Below are 17,578 nucleotides of genomic sequence, written 5' to 3' on the forward strand. Positions count from 1 at the left end.
ACATAGTATAAATTGGTTCACATAGCTCAGATGTCATTTAACGCTACCCAGGATTTCTGCAAAGACGAAAAACCAGTAAGGCGTGCTTCCCCCTCCCACGCAGATTGTACCTTTGGTGACATGGGAGCTTTCTTGAGCAAAGGAAGCAGAGCTCAGTCACCACAGGTAGAGGTCAACTGACCAAGCCTTCCAACTGCAGGGGCTCTGAGAGCTGAGCAGTGACAGTGCCCATCCTGTTCTCAAACAGAACTGGCTTTTAGTCCAGAGCTCCAAGGACCTGGGAAGTGACAGCAGGTGCAAGAGGCTGCCTCTCTGGGAACAGGCAGAGGCTCCTCAGACACAGAATTAAGGCTGGCTCCTATTCATTTCCTGACTCGCGTGGGTATATGGCCTTACACAGTGTTACTCCAAGTCAGACAAAGTACACGAAAGAAATCCATCAGGCAATCACGTATTATTTTCATGGCCCTCTCTGGGACTTGCATGGACCTGGGAAGTATACTGAAAGAATGAAAAATTCTTGTCAGGTTCAAAGATTATTGGATTTAGGTGGAAAGACATTTCCATATGCCAAGAAACGCAAAATCAAATCAGCTGGGTGGGAAAAGGCTTTCTCTAATGGACAGGCACCTCTTGACCCCCAAAACATTCACAGAGATGTTTAAGGGAAGGCAGGGTACTGAATCAGTGTTTGTGTGTTATCTATTACTTTATTACTTGTACCCTTTAATGGAATTTGGCCCACTGGGGCAACAATGCTGTAAATAAACTTTGAAATACCCACTGGAATTACTAATTTTCACTAACAATTTAAGACTACATTATTGCAACTCTCTTGGAACAGTCAAGTGAACTTCACGTTCATCATAAACTTCATTTACTAGGCTTAAAATGATCTCTGGCTATTCAGAAAGGTTCTGCGTGTTAATTCAGATGAGGAAAGTATGGAACAGGAAATAAAACATACTACCTTTATAAACGGACCTTAACAAGCGCAAAGGTGTTTCCTTTGATTAAAAAACGTGTAAACAGAGTCAAACACTGCCATGGCCTCTTAACAGTGATGACTAACGTCTACCAGATTTGTCAACAGAATAAGCAGAAATTAAGTGTTTAAGGGACAGGTAGGCTTTTTTAAAAACCCAGTGTACAGGAGCCAACTCAGCACACAAGCAGCCGCATCAGTAATATTAAGCACCCGTGATACGCGGCCCCCGTGTGTGTCGGTGACACAAGAAGAGCAGAGGGTGAGAAAGGGCTGGAATCCCAGGGCACCACAGGCGGAGAGGCGGGGCCCGGGGCAGAATGATGCTCCTGGCGCTCCTAGAATGGAGATTCCCAAAATCAGGAGGAGATGGGTGGGCACGCTGGGAAATAAGACAGCTCTGTAGGTGCGGGATGGGTTTTCTGAACACGGGTCTGGGTATCGAGCTTCCATCTATGAGATCTGTATCTGGGGAAACGTGCTGATTATCCGAGTACCGGACGCCTACGTTACTTTAGGCCCTTCTTTTACATGCTAGTGTCCATGCCAATCAATAATGACGTGGACAAAGTTCAGGCAGCCGTCAGGTGAAAGAGCAGGGCCCATGGCGATCCCTGCCAGAGTAGCAAGAGTATGTACGTGTCAGGGCTTCCCTGGTGGCACAGTGGCTGAGGGTCTGCCTGCCGATGCAGGGGATGTGGGTTCGTGCCCCAATCCAGGAAGATCCCACATGCCGCGGAGTGGCTGGGTCCGTGGGCCATGGCCGCTGGGCCTGCGCGTCCAGAGCCTGTACTCTGTTGTGCTCCGAGGCCGCAGAGGTGGGAGGCCCGCGTACCGCAAAAAAAAAAAAAAAAAAAAAAAAAGAAGAGAGTATGTACGTGTTGGATCATTCTCCAGGACAACTGCCACACCCCCTAGCCAGCTCCCAGCCTGTAAGCCACAGCCATCCACGCCATCAACAGTGCCTTTGTACGGCATCCCCTGCCTACGAGGCTGTGCAACGGCTAGGAGGTAAGGCCTACGTTCCTGCGTCTGGCACAAGGCTCACCACGCCCCGTCCCCTTCCTGAGACCTCTGCTCCCACCTTTCACTGGGCAAGGAGCCTCTTCTCCAGCCCCTGCTCTCTCAGACTTACACACAGTGCCCTGCTGGCCTGGGGTCCTCGCAGCCCTTCATGCTGCCCCACGCAGCCTACAGACTCCTACAGCCCTGCCCTGAGGCTGGGGACGGACCCAGTCTCGGGGGCGGGGCGCACCCTGGACCTCAGCCTGCTTCCTCTGCCCGGCTCCCAGGGAACTGGGTCAGCCCAGCAGATCCGTGAGGAGGCAGGACAGAAAACGTCTGCCCCCTGCAGCCCGCCTCCACGGCACCCCTGCGTGGCCTTGTATCCTTGCCCTGCACTGGTCTCGGTACCCGACGTCTGGTGGGCCTGCTACGAAAGCGTGTGGGACTCAGGGACCAAAGCAGGGCCCTGAACACCTCTCTCTCCTTGACGGCCCCGGTGGATCCATCCTGTAACACTTTTCTGAAATCCCCTTTGAACGTAAAGCTTTATCCCCAGATAAACGCTCAAGAGCCAGGCAGACGGACCTGGCTACAGGCTGGCAGCATTAAGCCACATTAACTCCTTGGGTGGCTGGTCCAAATCACCCAGGAGCCAACTCGAAATGCTTTTATGAGGCTGCTCTCAGACTGGTTGAACAAGATGAGTGCCGAGATATGGCTCGAATTTCCAGAAAGGAAGGTGTTTGTCGGGCTGCACCTGGCAGACCCAGAGATGATTTACATTGTTTGTGTTATGACCACACAGACGAGCACGCACACACACACATAACTCAGCACATGGGAGAGGGCATCAGATGCGCGACAGGTAGAGTCAAGGGTTATTTTTATGGGCACGAACGCCTTTTCTCTTGGAAAGTGTTTAGGGACCAGCTTACACCCAGATTCCTCTGACAAGGGGACGTAGGACCATTCTGGGGATAAACTCCTGGTGAGCTGTATCCTCTAGTCAAAGCCTTCTTAACACATACAATGGTCATGGAACATGGCTTGCAATCTCGCCAACATGAGCACCAAAATTCAACCGCCGCCACTGACGTTTCTGGAAGTGACAGAACTGCCCGTGAGCACACCTGAGTCTGGCGAATCACTGCCTCTTCTTCTCGAGCTGCGAGAGGTGGCGGGGGGCAACACCTGTCAGGCACTGCCTCTGAGGTTCAGTCGCTTGACCTCAGAAAGCCTCGCTTCCCTACCTGCAAAATGGGCAAGGCCGAGACAGCCAGAGCAGGGTGCCGTCGGCCTGCTGCCAGGGAAACAGGCGAGGCGGGCAAGGTGCGCACGGCGGCGCGGGGCACGCGGTGAAGGCTCGTTGTAAATATTCACCGTTACCACAGAGGATGGAGACGGAGGGCCTGAAGAAAGGCAGAGGCAGCTGAAGGACACAAACGTGGCTCTGAATATTGAGGAATCAGTACTGGCATGTTGGGAGGGGAGGGGGGGCGGGAGGACCGGAAGATGGGAAGGTCACTGCCAGTCTCTAATGCGGGCAGCTCACGGGGCTCGCAAGATGGCAGATGTGGCGGAGAGCTCTGGGCTCAGATTGAAACCCGGGGCTTGGGCGCGACCTCTGGGTGGAAAAGCCCACGGGAAGTGTGGACGGAGGCCCGAGAGCAAGAGCGGTCACTGAGGCCATGTGTCCACAAGAGATCTCCTAGAGGCGGGGTCCACAGCCCAGTCCAGGGCCCCACACAGAGGTGCAGAGGAGGACAGACAGACAAGGAGAAGTGAAGCCATGGAGACAGATCCCCCAGGATGGAGCGGGGCAGTGGCCCATGAAGCAGAAAGTTCTGGAAACATAAGAAAAGATGGCGAGTGGTCTGGCAACACGAAAGTCACTGCTCCCTTCGTGCAAATGACGTCCATGGGCTGCAGGCGGAAGGCAGTTTGTGCAGGACACGGCAATGAGGGAGCAGAGGTTTTGTTTATTTTTTTAAATTTATGGCTGCATTGCGTCTTCGTTGCTGCTCCGGGCTTTCTCCAGTTGCGGTGAGCGGGGTCTACTCTTCACTGCAGTGCGTGGGCCTCTCACTGCGGTGGCTTCTCTCGTTGCAGAGCACGGGCTCTAGGCGTGTGGCTCAGTAGTTGTGGCGCACGGGCTTAGTTGCTCCGCGGCATGTGGGATCTTCCCGGACCAGGGCTTGAACACGCGTCCCCTGCACTGGCAGGTGGATTCTTAACCACTGCGCCACCAGGGAAGTCCGAGAGGTTTTGTTTAAATGACAGATCTAGCACACTTTATGCTGAGGTACAGAAGCATTAGAAAAAGAAGAGGAAGGAGGAGAAGGAGCTGCTTACATCCAGAAGAAAAGGCAAGCCTTCCTCCCTGGAGGAAGGAAGGGCCAGGGCCGAGCCCGGGCGGAGGCACCATCGATGTGAAGGACAAAAGGATGCCAGAAGAGTCCTGCAAACTCACCCCAAACTAGGGCACCGATGAAGAGGCCAGTGTTAAAGTACACCCTCAAATTCAGAACCCTGACTCTACTCCCAGCCCAACGAGCAGAAACAATACTGTAAATGTCAAGACAGATACACTGCCCTTATTATTCAGTATTACAGGTGCGATTACATAAAGATATTAAGTTCACTAAGTGAGGATGTTCCTTTACTTGATCTAACAATAAATATTAATGGTATTAAGAAGGGCTGCATCATATATCTGGATGATTAAATCTCTTTTGCAAAGTCACGTTAAACAGTGCCGTAAGGGCCTGGGGTCAGCTAGCACGTGATCTTGGATCTGTTTTTATATCTTAATGAGACGCTGAGGTCCCAGAAGATGTCCCGCACCATCTGTGATGTGCTAAAGGTGGGAGCGGGCAGGACCCTGGCGAGAACACCGGGGGATGGGGAATTTCACCAAGTCAGCAGGTAGAGCAAGTACCCCGGGGCGAGGTGAACCAGGCTTCATCCAAGCAGCACCTAACGTTTTCAGTCAACCAAGGGGGTTGTGGGCAGTCTCCTCATCGCCCGTCTTGAGATAAAACTAAAGCACTAGGCATCAGCTACCTGGCCTTTAAGGAAGGACTCCCACTGCTACCTGTACCAGTGAGGGCTGCCCGGCAACAGAGGCGTCCGGGAGTTCTGACACGACACCAGTGCTGCCCACAGAGATACACGATGAAACAACCAAGTAGGAGGGACCGGGACCGGTTTTCACTGGGCTCTCCAGCCAGCTCACCGGGTTGTCGAAACACATCTCAAATTCGACTAGAATTCCACTCTGCAAAGCCAGTCACTTGAACCTACCACTTTAAAAGCTGATGTGTGGTCATCAAGATGTCGGTACCAAGGTCAAAATATACGGTGGCACAAGGCAGTAACTCAGCTGGTTTGAAGTCTGCCTTGATTATATGTAGTCATCGTGCAAAAAAAGAAACGTTGTCAATGCAACCAAAGGAAATGCTTTGTGGTGAGATAAATGAGGGAAATAAGAGATGCAGAGAGAAAACAGGAACGTACTAGGGGACCGACTGAAATTGATGACTATTTGTGGCCAGAAAAGAAATACGAATAACACCTTGCTGGCACAAAACATTTCTTCAGTAACCAAGTGACTTCCCTTTTTTCAAAGCAAGAGCAGAAAGGTTTCCAAGCCACTGAAAGTGAGATGTACTAGGGAAAGAGAGCCCCGTCCAGGTATGAACAGGTAGCCCCCGGGGCCCTCAAGCCAGGGATGGCACCAGCCCAGGGAACGTGGACAACATGCGGGCATCCTTGTCACACCCATCTCATCACTTCACTCCAGCTCAAGCTCCAACCTCAGGTTTCCCCGGACCTTGGCAGCTGACAAGGAGTAAGGGACGAGAGCAGGCCAGGCCCGCAGCTGCAGACAGCTGCTGAGAGCTGCAGGAGACTCAGTCACGGGGGCCCGGGGCTCAGCTGACAGGCTCCAGAAGGACGTGGCTGTCACCAGGTCTAATCAGCACACCGCGTGAGATGCAGGGATCGGTGTGGGTGGCTACTTTGGTAAGTCATTTAGAAGCTTTTCTTTCTTTCTTTTTTTTTGAGTGTGATCTCCTGACTAAACATCAGCTGCCATTTTAAGATTCCACCAAAAGAAAATGTGGTACACGAATGTCTTTACAAATCCTGGGGCCCAGGTCCAAGCGCACTGTGAGAAAAAGACAAGGAAGTGGATAGAGAGGGTGAGAACAGTGAAGGGGCCAGTTCTTTTCCAAGTGTTATCTGCTGTCACACGACACCAGGGAATGCACTGCCACCTAAATTCTCCAGGGAGCCAAAGGCTCTGGAACTCTTTTACGCTGTTCACGCGAATCTTGTAAAGATGTACGTTTTATATTCTTGTCTCTTTAAACAGAATCGACTGATGACTACTTAAAAGTTTGGTTTTGTTTTTCAGGGGTTCAGACTTCAGGCTTAATCCTCCCATTCTTTTTTTTTTTTCTTTTTTCAAATATATAGAAAAGTCGAAAGAAGCACAGAAAAGACCCATATAAACTACATCTGTAAGCAATAAACCTAAAAATTTGCAGATACTCTGCCATTTATCCCTTTATACCTCTGCATGCTTCTCCATCAAATAAAGACACTCTTCTACACAGCCATGACTAGCACCAGAACAGGCCAATCAGCAACGACTGAATGACATCATCTAATTAGCCACTGCACACCACATTCTCCAACTGCCCCAAAAATGTCTTTTATAAGATCTCCCCACCCCCCAGTCTAAGATCCGCTGCATTGGGTACTCAGGTCCCTTTAGCCTCCTGTAAACTAGAGCAGCCCACCCCAGTCATTTCCCGTGACATTTGACACTTTCAACAGTCCACCCAGCGACCTTGCAGAATGCCCTGCATTCTGGATCTGTCCGGTCGTTTCCACACGGTGTCACCTTGCTTGTTCCTCCGTCCCTCCAAACTAGAAAGGACACCTAGAAGTTCGACTGGACTCAGGTAAACTGCTGTGGCAGCACATGGCAGCCAGCGGCTCCCCCGCCGACACAGCTGAGTAGGATGTGTCATTTAAGTGGCGGCCCCCAGAACTGTCCATCACGAAGGTGCGTGTCCGCCTGTGCTGTGTGTCAGTACCCTGTCGGGGTGGCACTCTCGCACTGTCTGAACACCCTCGCCCCCAATGAACCCAATGGTCTTGGTTTCCACCAATGCCACTTGTCTGAAGCATTCACAGGGAGGACTGCAAGATGGTGATCTGACGAATTCTACCATTCTCCCCATATTTATTAACCGGCATTCTCCTGCTCCCCATGGCTCCCCTCTCTTTTCTTTTAAGGATGATGACTCACAGATTTCTTTTCTAAAAACGTAGAGTGTTAAAATCCATCACAGTCATTATACCTTTGATTTTCACTCACCCTGCCTTTCACCAGTGGGACACCCTGCCCTGGCTCTGGAAAGGTGGCCATGCTCATCTTGGGTTTCACAGGCCCCAGTCTGGAACTGGCCTCTTCTCCCCAGAGTCTTGGTTCCTTTCCTTGGGTGTGATATTTAGAAATCCAGAACTTAACCGCTTTTAAGCAAGCCTTGAATGCTGCTCCAGTGGCATGGGGAAAACATATACATGGCAGGGAACACAGAACCACATTGACAAATATACGGCTCTGTTGGAAAGGTTTACGTGGCAAAAGTGGACGCGGTGCAGGCAACCGTATTTGCTTTGATGAACGTATGCTTTCTCGTGAGTCTGGCGGCAAAGGTGGGGATGCCCTTGGATCCCACCCCCTAACACCGCTGGGAGAGATCAGGGCACGTGGCCCAAGTCAGGCAGAGCTGCAGGGATGCGAGGGGCCCATCTCACAGACCCACCCTGGCTTCCTGAGGGTAAGCAGCAGCCAGGCGGCCCTCTGCTTCCCCGCAAGCACCCCTGCCCGTCTTTCTGCCTCATGGTTCAGGCCTTCGGGACACACAGGCATTACGGTCACTGCCAATACTGGGTCCCTCAGGCTCCTGGCTTCTCACTGAAACATCCCATGCACTACCACGGGAGAAAAGAGCTGTCTTGACATGACAAGACTTTACTAGAAGGAGGGCAATGACCACATGGAACATCTACCCCAAAAGGCCGTGAGTTGGTGCAGGATGTTCTTGGCAGAAACGGCTGAGGGAGTCCAAGTGACGCACGGGCATGATGTCTGGATCAGAGGGCGTACGAGGGATGGAGAACAAGTGAGGTGGCAGCAAGAGGAAACAAGCAGGCCAATCCGGAATACAGAACATCCTCGGAGAGAACCAGCCTGCTCTCTTCCAAGAGACCCTCTCACAGCGAAAACACAGGCCGTGCAGCTAGAGGATGGGGCAAGGTTTTCCAGCTCAAAACAGGCTAAAGGGACATGCCTACCATCTGGAACCCAGCGTGGAAAACACCAGAGTAATATCCACTAGGCAGAGATCATCCACACCTCCACATTTCAACACAATCATTAATAAGAAGTCAGTCTTTTTTTTTTTTTTAAATATTACTCTCTGCTTGATAAAAACAAGCTCTTCTCTGCTTCAGAAAACGTGTTTACTGCTCAGCCATCTGTTCTCCTGGTCTGGAATATCCACTGTCCTTCTATCTGCCCTTGAGAGAATATCCTCCCAGTGATTTCAGTTCAAATGACTGCCCTGCCCCTTCTCATGTCCTTGCCATGTTGACCGCCAGCAGTTACTCAGAGATTCACGCCTGTTCTGTGTCCCAACTGGACTCCAAGACCACTACAAAGAAGAGACTTGCTGTGAATCCCCTGCAGCACCCGGCATGGTATATTCCGAACAGATAAGGAATGAGTGAACTCACTCCTCTAGAGCTGCGTTGTCCAGCACGGTACCCACAAGTGGCTACTTCAATTCAGTAAAACTAAAAAATGAAGAGTTCAATTCATCAGCTACCCTGGCAGCATTTCATGTGCCTGGGTGCCCCCTGTGGCTCCCATCCAGGGCAGCTCAGATACAGAACATTCCCTCCACGGCAGGCAGTTCTGCCGGGTGGACACGCTGGTCCAGAGAGCACAACGGTGCCCAGTTCTCGTCAAGGACACGATGATGGCAGAGGAGAGACGGAAGCCTGCTGCTTACTTTGGAATGCGTCTCCAAGGCCCCAAATAAGCTCAGGTGAGCAAACTCCGACCACCTGCTCTCATTTCGCACAAAGACTGGACACTGGGCAGACTGGGAGTCGAGCAGGCTTTGGTTTGCCTCTGGATCCGTTCCTGATCTCCAGGCCTAGAGAGGCGAGTCAAGGGACATCAACTGGCTAGCCCAGTGCCAGGAGCAAGGCCGATGGAACTGCCCTCCAGGCAAGGGCGTGGAGCAGACCATCCTCACCCCAGGTGTGTGCCCCTCTCTGCACAGACACTAAGCTACTGACCACAGGCATGAGAGCAAAGGATGTGTGGGAGCCGCACCTTGAAGGAAGGTGGGCATGTACCTGCCAAACACTCAAAACGTACGTTGAGAGGTGTTAGGATGGCAGTCCACTTGGGCAAAGCCAAAGGGGGAAGACATTTCTTGAGCAGAAATGCATGTGTCTCACAATTATTATGTTTTCAATAAAATTCTCCTTAGACACCCCAAAGGCAATTTTAAACCACAGACCAACATTGCCCCCCCATTTTAACACAATTAAATGAAGCTTTTAATATATGAAATGCCGGAATTACGAGTCACTGGTATTCACATATACCTGACAGTGAGAGCTTTATCTTCTAATGTAAGCCATTCTGCTATAACACTACTGCACCTTCCAGCTACAGGCTATGTATCCATCACTTTTCAAACATCTCAAACAAAGCTGTGAAAAGTCACCTGGGCACCTGTGTAATGAGTGCTTTTGGTGGACGTTCCTTGGGGGCATCATCTCCCTTGCTCTTTTACATTGGATTAAATCTCTGTCTACCCCTGAAAAATGACACAGTGTAACGGATAAATTATAGTAGCTCAAAAAAGGAAAGAAAAAATAAAGGAACAGAATCAGAGAAAGCAGAGAGTAATCAGAAAGACAAAAGTGACCAAAGAATCCCTCCCACAGAGCTTTCAAAGGAGAAGAAAGGAAAAATAGGTTCTAGAGAGAAAAAAAAAAAAGTTTGCACAGCTAAGATTCTAAATAAAAGCACACGATGAGGAGGACGAGGAAGCTAGGAGGAAGCAAGGAACAGGCACTTTACACCTGCACTGACAGAAACCTGCTGAATAGTTTAGTCGTGTTACCAGCTGGACCAAATTCCCGTTGATCTGCAGAATTTTGCAATTTTGACCTCACCTTCCTGTTAATCTAGAAACGGGAGCAACTGTGGTGGATAAGAACCACTAACCGCAGGAACACGGGAAAGGCTGACGCGGCTCAGGTCTATTAGGAAGCTCGGCCAACGGGACCTGAGTTTACCCACCTCGGTCCCCCCTCGAGTGCTTTCTTATTTCTGATGAATTTCCTGACATTCAACATAGTCCACGGGTACCTTCACCTGCCTCTACCAGCGTCTTACTCCAAACTGAGAAAGTACAAGTCAGGGCCCCCTTCTGTGTGGGCTCTGCTTGGCGGCAAGGCCTCAGACTGGCCTCCGAATTTCCACCACCTCCTGTGCAAATATGCAGAAGGGACTTAAATGTCGCCTGGTAAGGTGACATCAAACGCGAGCGTGTGCTGTTTGTTCCGGGGGTTGGGGGCAGGGCAGAGGGAAGGGGAACGTGCAGTAGCACAGGTGCCCTGACATCCGTGATGAGACCCCAAGGCACACAACAGGCCAGGGACGGGGTGAGGGTGTCTCTGGGAGCCCCAAGGGCAGACAGTAACCTCACACCGGCCATCGCGAATGAGCATTTATTCTGCTCTGCCTTCCTGAGACTCTTTGGGAATGTCTGGACTGAATCACATTACAGGATAGGAACCAATGGACGCCGAAAAGCTCATCATCTCCACCTTTAAACCTCGTACGAGTTACACAGGGTCAAATACAATGTACGACAGCTCTTCTGAAAATTCATGTAGGGCGTGTGCTACAGCTGTACAGGGAGATCTTGTGCTTGTCATCAGCTTTGTGGAGGTCCCAGGGTCTACAGAAACCAGCGCAGGTGAGGTGAGCCAGAGGACGACGGCTGACAGCAGATTCCGAGCAGACTGGGCAGGCCTGCGAGCTGCTTCGGTCAACAATGGATCCCTGAGCCCCAGGAGCACCACAAAGGTCCCGCCTCCACCCAGAGTTCGCGCTGTACCCTGGGCCCCGGATGGAGAAACAGACACTTCCACACGGTCTCAAGTGCTATGATGAATGTCTGGCAAGCAGGAAGCTGTAGGAGTACAAACAGGTCCAGGCCAGGGGACCTATTCCTCTACATGAAGGTGAAGTAGAAGCCAGGTATCACCCACTACAATCCTGCTATGTCTGTGTGTTTATGGAGACGTGGTCAATTATAATCGACACTGCAAAGAGTCGTATTTCCCCTCACAGATCTATCGTATTATTTTTCTGCTTATTTTTTAAACATTTGAAAATAAGCTTTTTATTTTTCCTGGCTGATTCTTTAAGGATTTAATTACTGTAACAGACTCCTAGAAAGCATATTTTATGTATACCACGTTTTACATGTATCAGTATTCCTAATTCTGAATATTCTTAACATCCACCCTCCATCTGGCCCCGTTATCAACAGCAGACATCAGTGAGTCGCTTCCTAAGGCTCCGTACCCGGGTTGTCCCATACGGTAGGCAATGGCCAAACGTGGCAAGTGAACCCACGAAACCTGGCTAGTTTGAGCTGAGATGCCCTGTGAGTGTAAGATACACACAAATTTCAAAGACTAGGTAACAAAAAGGAACGTAAACTATCTCAACTATTTTTTTTTTAACTGATCATGTGTTGAGTAACAATATTTTGGATGTGTCAGGATAGGAAAGAAGTACCATTCAAGTTCATTTCCTCTGTGTCTCTTTACTTCTTTACTGTCGCTATAACAAAACCTTACATGGCGCTACCCCTATCAGATAGCAGGACTCTGGACCACCAACTTTCTTGTCTCTTAAAGAGAATGGTCCTACCTCTTGTGCTTCTAACTTCAGCTATCTAATGAACTAAGCAATCTTCCCTATTCAGGAGCTGACACAGTATTTCAAACTTGTATCTTCTTCCTTCAAAATCTTATCCTTGTTCATAAATAACCTCAGTCCCCTTGGTCTCTGTCTCTAAATGGCATTTGAGGGCCAAAATTACTACCTAGCTCACAGCTAACTGTTACCTCTGTCAACAAAAACAGATTCCAAAGATTGAAAGGAAAACAGCCTCAAACATTTCAAAAGCACCAGAAAGTAACCCTGGGTTTCTGGTCAACATTTCTGCAAATATCTCCACTGACTTCCTCATTCTCCTCTGGTTAAACAAGCTTCCCCATGCAACTCTTTCAGTTTCACTTCCCTGAGAATACAGGATTGGGGCTCCATTAACAAACAACTTCCTGGGGAAATGGATTCACAATCCTGAAAAGCAGGCCCACCGGAAAACACCTCATAATAAACTGATGATACATTGTTATGCAAAGAACAGACAACTGAAGTCAGGTGCTTAAGATTAGAACAAGTATAATCAAGTAGATTAAATGAGGTAAAGTAGCACATTCTGGAAAGTGGTGTTTTATACCAGACATTTTCTTTAAAAAAAAAAAAAAAAAAGAATAAGCAAAGGTGCATTTCTGATAAAGTTCTGCAAGGCCTTACCAACTCAAAGAGTCAGGGCAGAATGAGGTAAAGGGCAGAAAGCAAAGGGGGAACAAAGAGATAGGTCTTATCTTCCCAAAGGCCACTAATTCTTGTTTCTCTGACAGTTCAGAGGATTGGGTAATAGTGCCAGACGAATGCTTGATAAACTTTAAACTTGCCTTAACTAGCAAAGAGGAGGCCCTGGTTGATAACTACCCCTGCAGGCACCACCACATAAGTTACATTCATGGCTGCGGGGAACAGGTATATGTGTATCTTGAGTGGGGATGAAGCATCAAGCTCATTTAGAAGTCTAGTAAGTTTAATTTTAATGGGACACCTCAGTTTGCAAAACATGTTCTCTGGACTTTTCATTAGAGGATAAGGAATTTGACAATTTAACTTGACCACCTGAGCAGGAAAACTCACGTCTACAAACTCTACTTACGAATCCCAAAAGCTTTCTGAAATTGAGTCATTTCATATTTAGCAGCTGCATACACTGTTCTACCCAATTAGTTATCTCTATGGGAATTTATTTTCCCCCTTAGGAATGCATTCGTTTGTATCTCTGGATCCATAAAAATAAGACTGTTTTTTGTGTATCTTTAAAAAAAAATCAGTGCCATTACTACTGAACCAGTGAGCCAAATGATCATGGGGGCAAGGTCACACTCCCCCTGTAAAATGAGCACAACATCACTTATAATTAGAATCAGATCGATCTGGAATCATTTCTCAGCTCTGTTCCTTATTAGCTGTGTGACCTTGGGCAAGTAACTTTACCTCTCTGAGCGGTGCCGATTTTGTTTTTAATTAGACAGTGCAAACATCTCCTCCCACCTTGCAGGATTTTATGAGAGGCAGCACTGATGTATGCACACCTCCACCAGGTTAGTAGGCTACGTAAAGCATGCAGACATTTTTAAAGTCCTATGAAGCCCTCCCGAGACAATGCGGTCAGAACGCGTTTCCTAACCCTGTAACACCGCTTACTGTCTTGCAACATACGCCCAAGCTGTAGGGTAGAGCTCAGAGCAGTTCTCTACTGAGTTATAAATGCAGCGTTTTCTACGAATTCTACTGGAATTCGCCTCAGTGGGTAAGTTTATGCCTAGACTACGGGGCTGTTCGGCGCACACAGGATTGCGAACCGCTCAAAGCCACAGCACGGGTGTGCACCTCAAACTCTCCGGCACCTGGGTGAAAATGCAGATTCTGATTGGTCAGCTGTGGGGTGGGGACCCGGGCTCTGCACTGTAAAACTGCTGCTCCCCGGTGATGTCCCTGCTGGGAGTCACTCGGACCAGCCAGACCGCTGAGCAGGGCTCCTCCGCCGCCTCCGCGCTACAGATACTTGGGTCTGGAGCAGTCGCGGTGGCGTGGAGCGGCCCCGCGCACTGCGAGAGGTTCCGCCGTATCCCGGCCGCTACCCTCTGGACGCCAGTAAACTCCCACCCTCCAGCTAGGCCGCTCCAAACGCCTCCAGACGTCGGCAGAGGCCCCCAAATCGGCGGGTGGGGAACCCTGCCCTGTAAGATGCTACGAGCAAGGTGCGTGCACCTCGGGGCAAGCCGGCGGGGATCCTGGAGACCGGGGTGAAGACGGGGAAATGGAGGCACGGCTGCGGACGCAGCGCCCACGGCCCCCGACGCCAACCTCCCGCCCGCGCGGTGGTCCCCGAGCACCGCGCCCTCACGCGCCGCCCCCCACGCACTCCGTCCCCACGCGCGGCGCGGCCGCCGGAAGTAAGGGCCCCGGGCGCCGTCGACGCCTCAGCCACGAGCGCGGCCGGCCTGACGTGGGCCCTGCACCCCCGCCGCCCGCCAGCCTGGGGGCCCTGCACACCGCCCCGCCGCGGCCGTCGCCCCTGAGAGGCTGTACCCCCCACCCGAGCCCTCCCCGCACAGCCCTCGCGGGAGGCGGCCGCAGGCTACCCACCCAGAAGGAGGCCGTCCAGATCAAAAAGCAGGTGGGTGACGGGACGCAGCGGGGGCAAGGGCGCCGCCATTGTGCTGCCGTCTCGGCCGAGTGGGGGCGGGGAAGAGGCGCGCGCACGCGCGCTCCGGGCCTCCCCGCGCGCCCCGAGCCATGCTGCGCACGCGCCGCCCCGGGCCTCCTCGCGCCCGCGCCCCGTGACGCTCTCGCGCACGCGCGCTCCGGGAAGTTCCGTGCGCCCCGAGCCGCTCTGCGCACGCGCGCCTCAAGCGTCCTCGCGCGGTCCCTCAAAAATCGCGCGCCCTGAGCCTCCGCCGCCCGGCGCTCGCCTGCGTCTGGCCTCCTTCTGAGGCTCTTAGAATGCGCGCCCAGAGCCGCTCCCGCGCACGCGCGCTCTGGGCCTCGCCGGCATGTCCTGCGCACGCGCGCCGAGGACGGTCACCCCCTGCTGTCGCCGCGGGGCTAAGAAGTGGCACGCGCGGGCGCGACAAGTTTGCCCGCATCCACCCCCTCCCCCCGCTCACTTCACACCCGTAAACGGGCTGGGATGCTGAGTCAAGGGGCCGAGCAGAGCCGAGTTCCTAATCTGGGTGCCAATGTCTGGCTCGAATTTGGAAAGGGTATGAGGAAGGAGGGAGGGCGTGGAGGGACGACGGCGCATGGGGTTGATGGAAGGAGTGCATAGATGCTCAGGTTGGCATCCTTGAGAGCCACCAAGTAAATGGGTAGCCAGGTGGCCTTAGTTACGGGGTCCCCCGGTGGGTTCGTCCCGGCCCGGAGCGCCCGTCCCTGGACGCCTGGCAGGTTTCCGTTTCAGTTGTGCCCGCACGGGTCCCTGCGTGCCTCGTAGGGCTCATGCGCAGTGGCGCGCGGATCCGCATCCTTTGCGCCTGTATTCCCCGAGCATCCCTGGCTGGTCCGTTCTCCCAGAGCAGCCCCCCGCCGAAGTTTGATAGGAAAGGGCCGAAATAATAAGACGTTTTAAAATGCCTTGCCGTTTTTGCCTTTATGTCTCATCTGTCTTTGATTGCTCTGAGTTTTCTTTTTTTACCGCAAACTTTCTGAAGGCAACCTGAAAAGCATTCTTTTTTTCGACCACTCTCAGGAATACTTTCCCCCACCGCGTTTCTATTTAGTGTTAGTTGGCATTGCATATGCGTGTTTAAGCATAAAGATAGGATTTTTCAAGAAGCAGAAATAAGAAAGTTTCAGAGACTTTAAAATCTGAGCGTTGTGTTTCTGGTGAAGTGCATAAACTGCACTCGGAGGCACCTGAGTTCAGCAAATGTGTCAACAATAAGCAGTAAACCTCTGCCTTCGTTTCCTCGTGTGTAAAACAGGGGTGTTAAATAACGCAAGGCAGGTCAAGCTGTTGGAACTGACAAATAGTATATGTTCAATTCATTTATGTCTTTTTAGAGCTGTCGCTGTGAGACACATTCCCTGTTTTTACTCCAATCATGATTTCCCATTGAGGACCCTGGATCTCAGAGCAGGCAGTTCATCAACCAGTTAGCGGAGGGACTGTGACCCAAATGTGCTAGGCTCCTGTATCAAAGCACCACAGACTAGGTAGTCTCAACAACAGGAAGGTATTGCCTCAAGCCAGAAGTCCAAGATCATGGGGTCAGCAGGGTTAACGCCTTTTGAGGAAAGGATTGGTTCCAGGCCTCTCTGCTTGGCTTGTACACAGCGGCCTTATTCCTCTATCTCATCATATTGTGTTTTCTCTACGCATCTATTTCTGTGTCTAAATCTTCCCTTTTTATAAGGACATCAGTCATATAGGATTGCCACCCAGACTCATGACTACATTCTAAGTTCATGACATATGTCAAGACCCTGTCTTCAAGTAAGGTCACACTCTGAGGTACAATGGGTTAGGACTCCTACACTATTTTTTTTTTTTTGAGGGGGACACCATTCAACCTGCAAAAGATTTATTCCACAAACATTGGGCGCAAACTGTGTGTCCATGCTCACCTGCTGGAACCTTTAGAATTCTTGCTCTCAGTTTCTTTCCATTCTTGGAAACAAGTGGACACACAAAGGAGACAATTCTTTTTCTCTCCCATGGTAACAATGTTGCATCTGTTCATTCCTTAGATAAAAGGAGCATTTTTATTTATTTATTTATTTTGTGCAGTTTTTTTTCTGACAACTTGATTAAGGTATAATTCACATACCATACAAATGAGCCGTGTAAAAGTGTACATTTTAATGACTTTTAACACAGTCACAGAGCTGTGCATCCTTCCCCATAATATGTCAATGCTACTCTCTCACTTCATCCCAGCTTCCCCTTCAACTGCCCCATGCTCTCGTCTGCTTTCTATGTCTGCGTCTTTATTCCTGCCCTGCCAGTAGATTCATCAGTACCACTTTTTAAAATTGCATATATATGCATTAGGATACAGTATTTGTACTTCTCTTTCTGACTTACTTCACCCTGTATGACAGACTCTAGGTCCATCCACGTCTCTACAAATAACTCAATTTTGTTTCTTTTTATGGCTGAGTAATATTCCATTGCATATATGTACCACATCTTCTTTATCCATTCATCTGTCGGTGGACACTTAGGTTGCTTCCATGTCCTGGCTATTGTAAATGGTGCTGCCACGAACATTGGGGTACATGTGTCTTTTTGAATTATGGTTTTCTCAGGGTATATGCTCAGTAGTGGGATTGCTGGGTCAGATGGTAGCTCTATTTTTAAAGTTTTTTAAGGGACCTCCATACGGTTCTCCATAGTGGCTGCACCAGTTTACATTCCCACCAACAGTATAATAAGAGGATTCTCTTTTCTCCACACCCTCTCCAGCATTTATCGTTTCTAGATTTTTTGATAATGGCCATTCTGACCAGTGTGATGTGATACCTCATTGTAGTTTTGATTTGCATTTCTCTAATAATTAGTGATGTTGAGCATCTTTTCCTGTGCCTCT

The 17,578-nt window shown here is 50.4% G+C and overlaps 2 protein-coding genes across 11 annotated transcripts in view; one reads left to right on the forward strand and one right to left on the reverse strand.

Annotated features, from left to right (window-relative positions):
- PUDP (pseudouridine 5'-phosphatase) overlaps positions 1 to 14,805 on the reverse strand; it is a 352,814-nt gene extending 338,009 nt beyond the window's left edge. The window contains exon 1 of one of the 3 annotated variants that reach the window (XM_007125266.4): positions 14,634 to 14,759. In XM_007125266.4, the coding sequence (XP_007125328.1) occupies positions 14,634 to 14,703 (70 nt within the window). In that variant the 5' untranslated portion in view covers positions 14,704 to 14,759. Of the gene's footprint in view, positions 1 to 14,633 lie in introns of all 3 variants that reach the window. The other 2 variants (XM_028492508.2, XM_055086307.1) reach the window with 2 other exon arrangements.
- STS (steroid sulfatase) overlaps positions 509 to 17,578 on the forward strand; it is a 238,297-nt gene continuing 221,227 nt past the window's right edge. For 4 of the 8 annotated variants that reach the window (XR_008617964.1, XM_055086301.1, XM_055086298.1 and 1 more), the window contains exon 1: positions 509 to 14,664. Coding sequence is in view for 4 of the 8 variants with exons in the window: in XM_055086301.1 (XP_054942276.1) it covers positions 14,305 to 14,664 (360 nt within the window). In the remaining 4 variants the exon portion in view is untranslated. The remainder of the gene's footprint in view (positions 14,665 to 17,578) is intronic. The other 4 variants (XM_055086302.1, XM_028492500.2, XM_055086299.1 and 1 more) reach the window with 3 other exon arrangements.

This window comes from Physeter macrocephalus, chromosome 7 (genome assembly GCF_002837175.3).
Source record: "Physeter macrocephalus isolate SW-GA chromosome 7, ASM283717v5, whole genome shotgun sequence".
NCBI classification, from domain to species: domain Eukaryota; kingdom Metazoa; phylum Chordata; class Mammalia; order Artiodactyla; family Physeteridae; genus Physeter; species Physeter macrocephalus.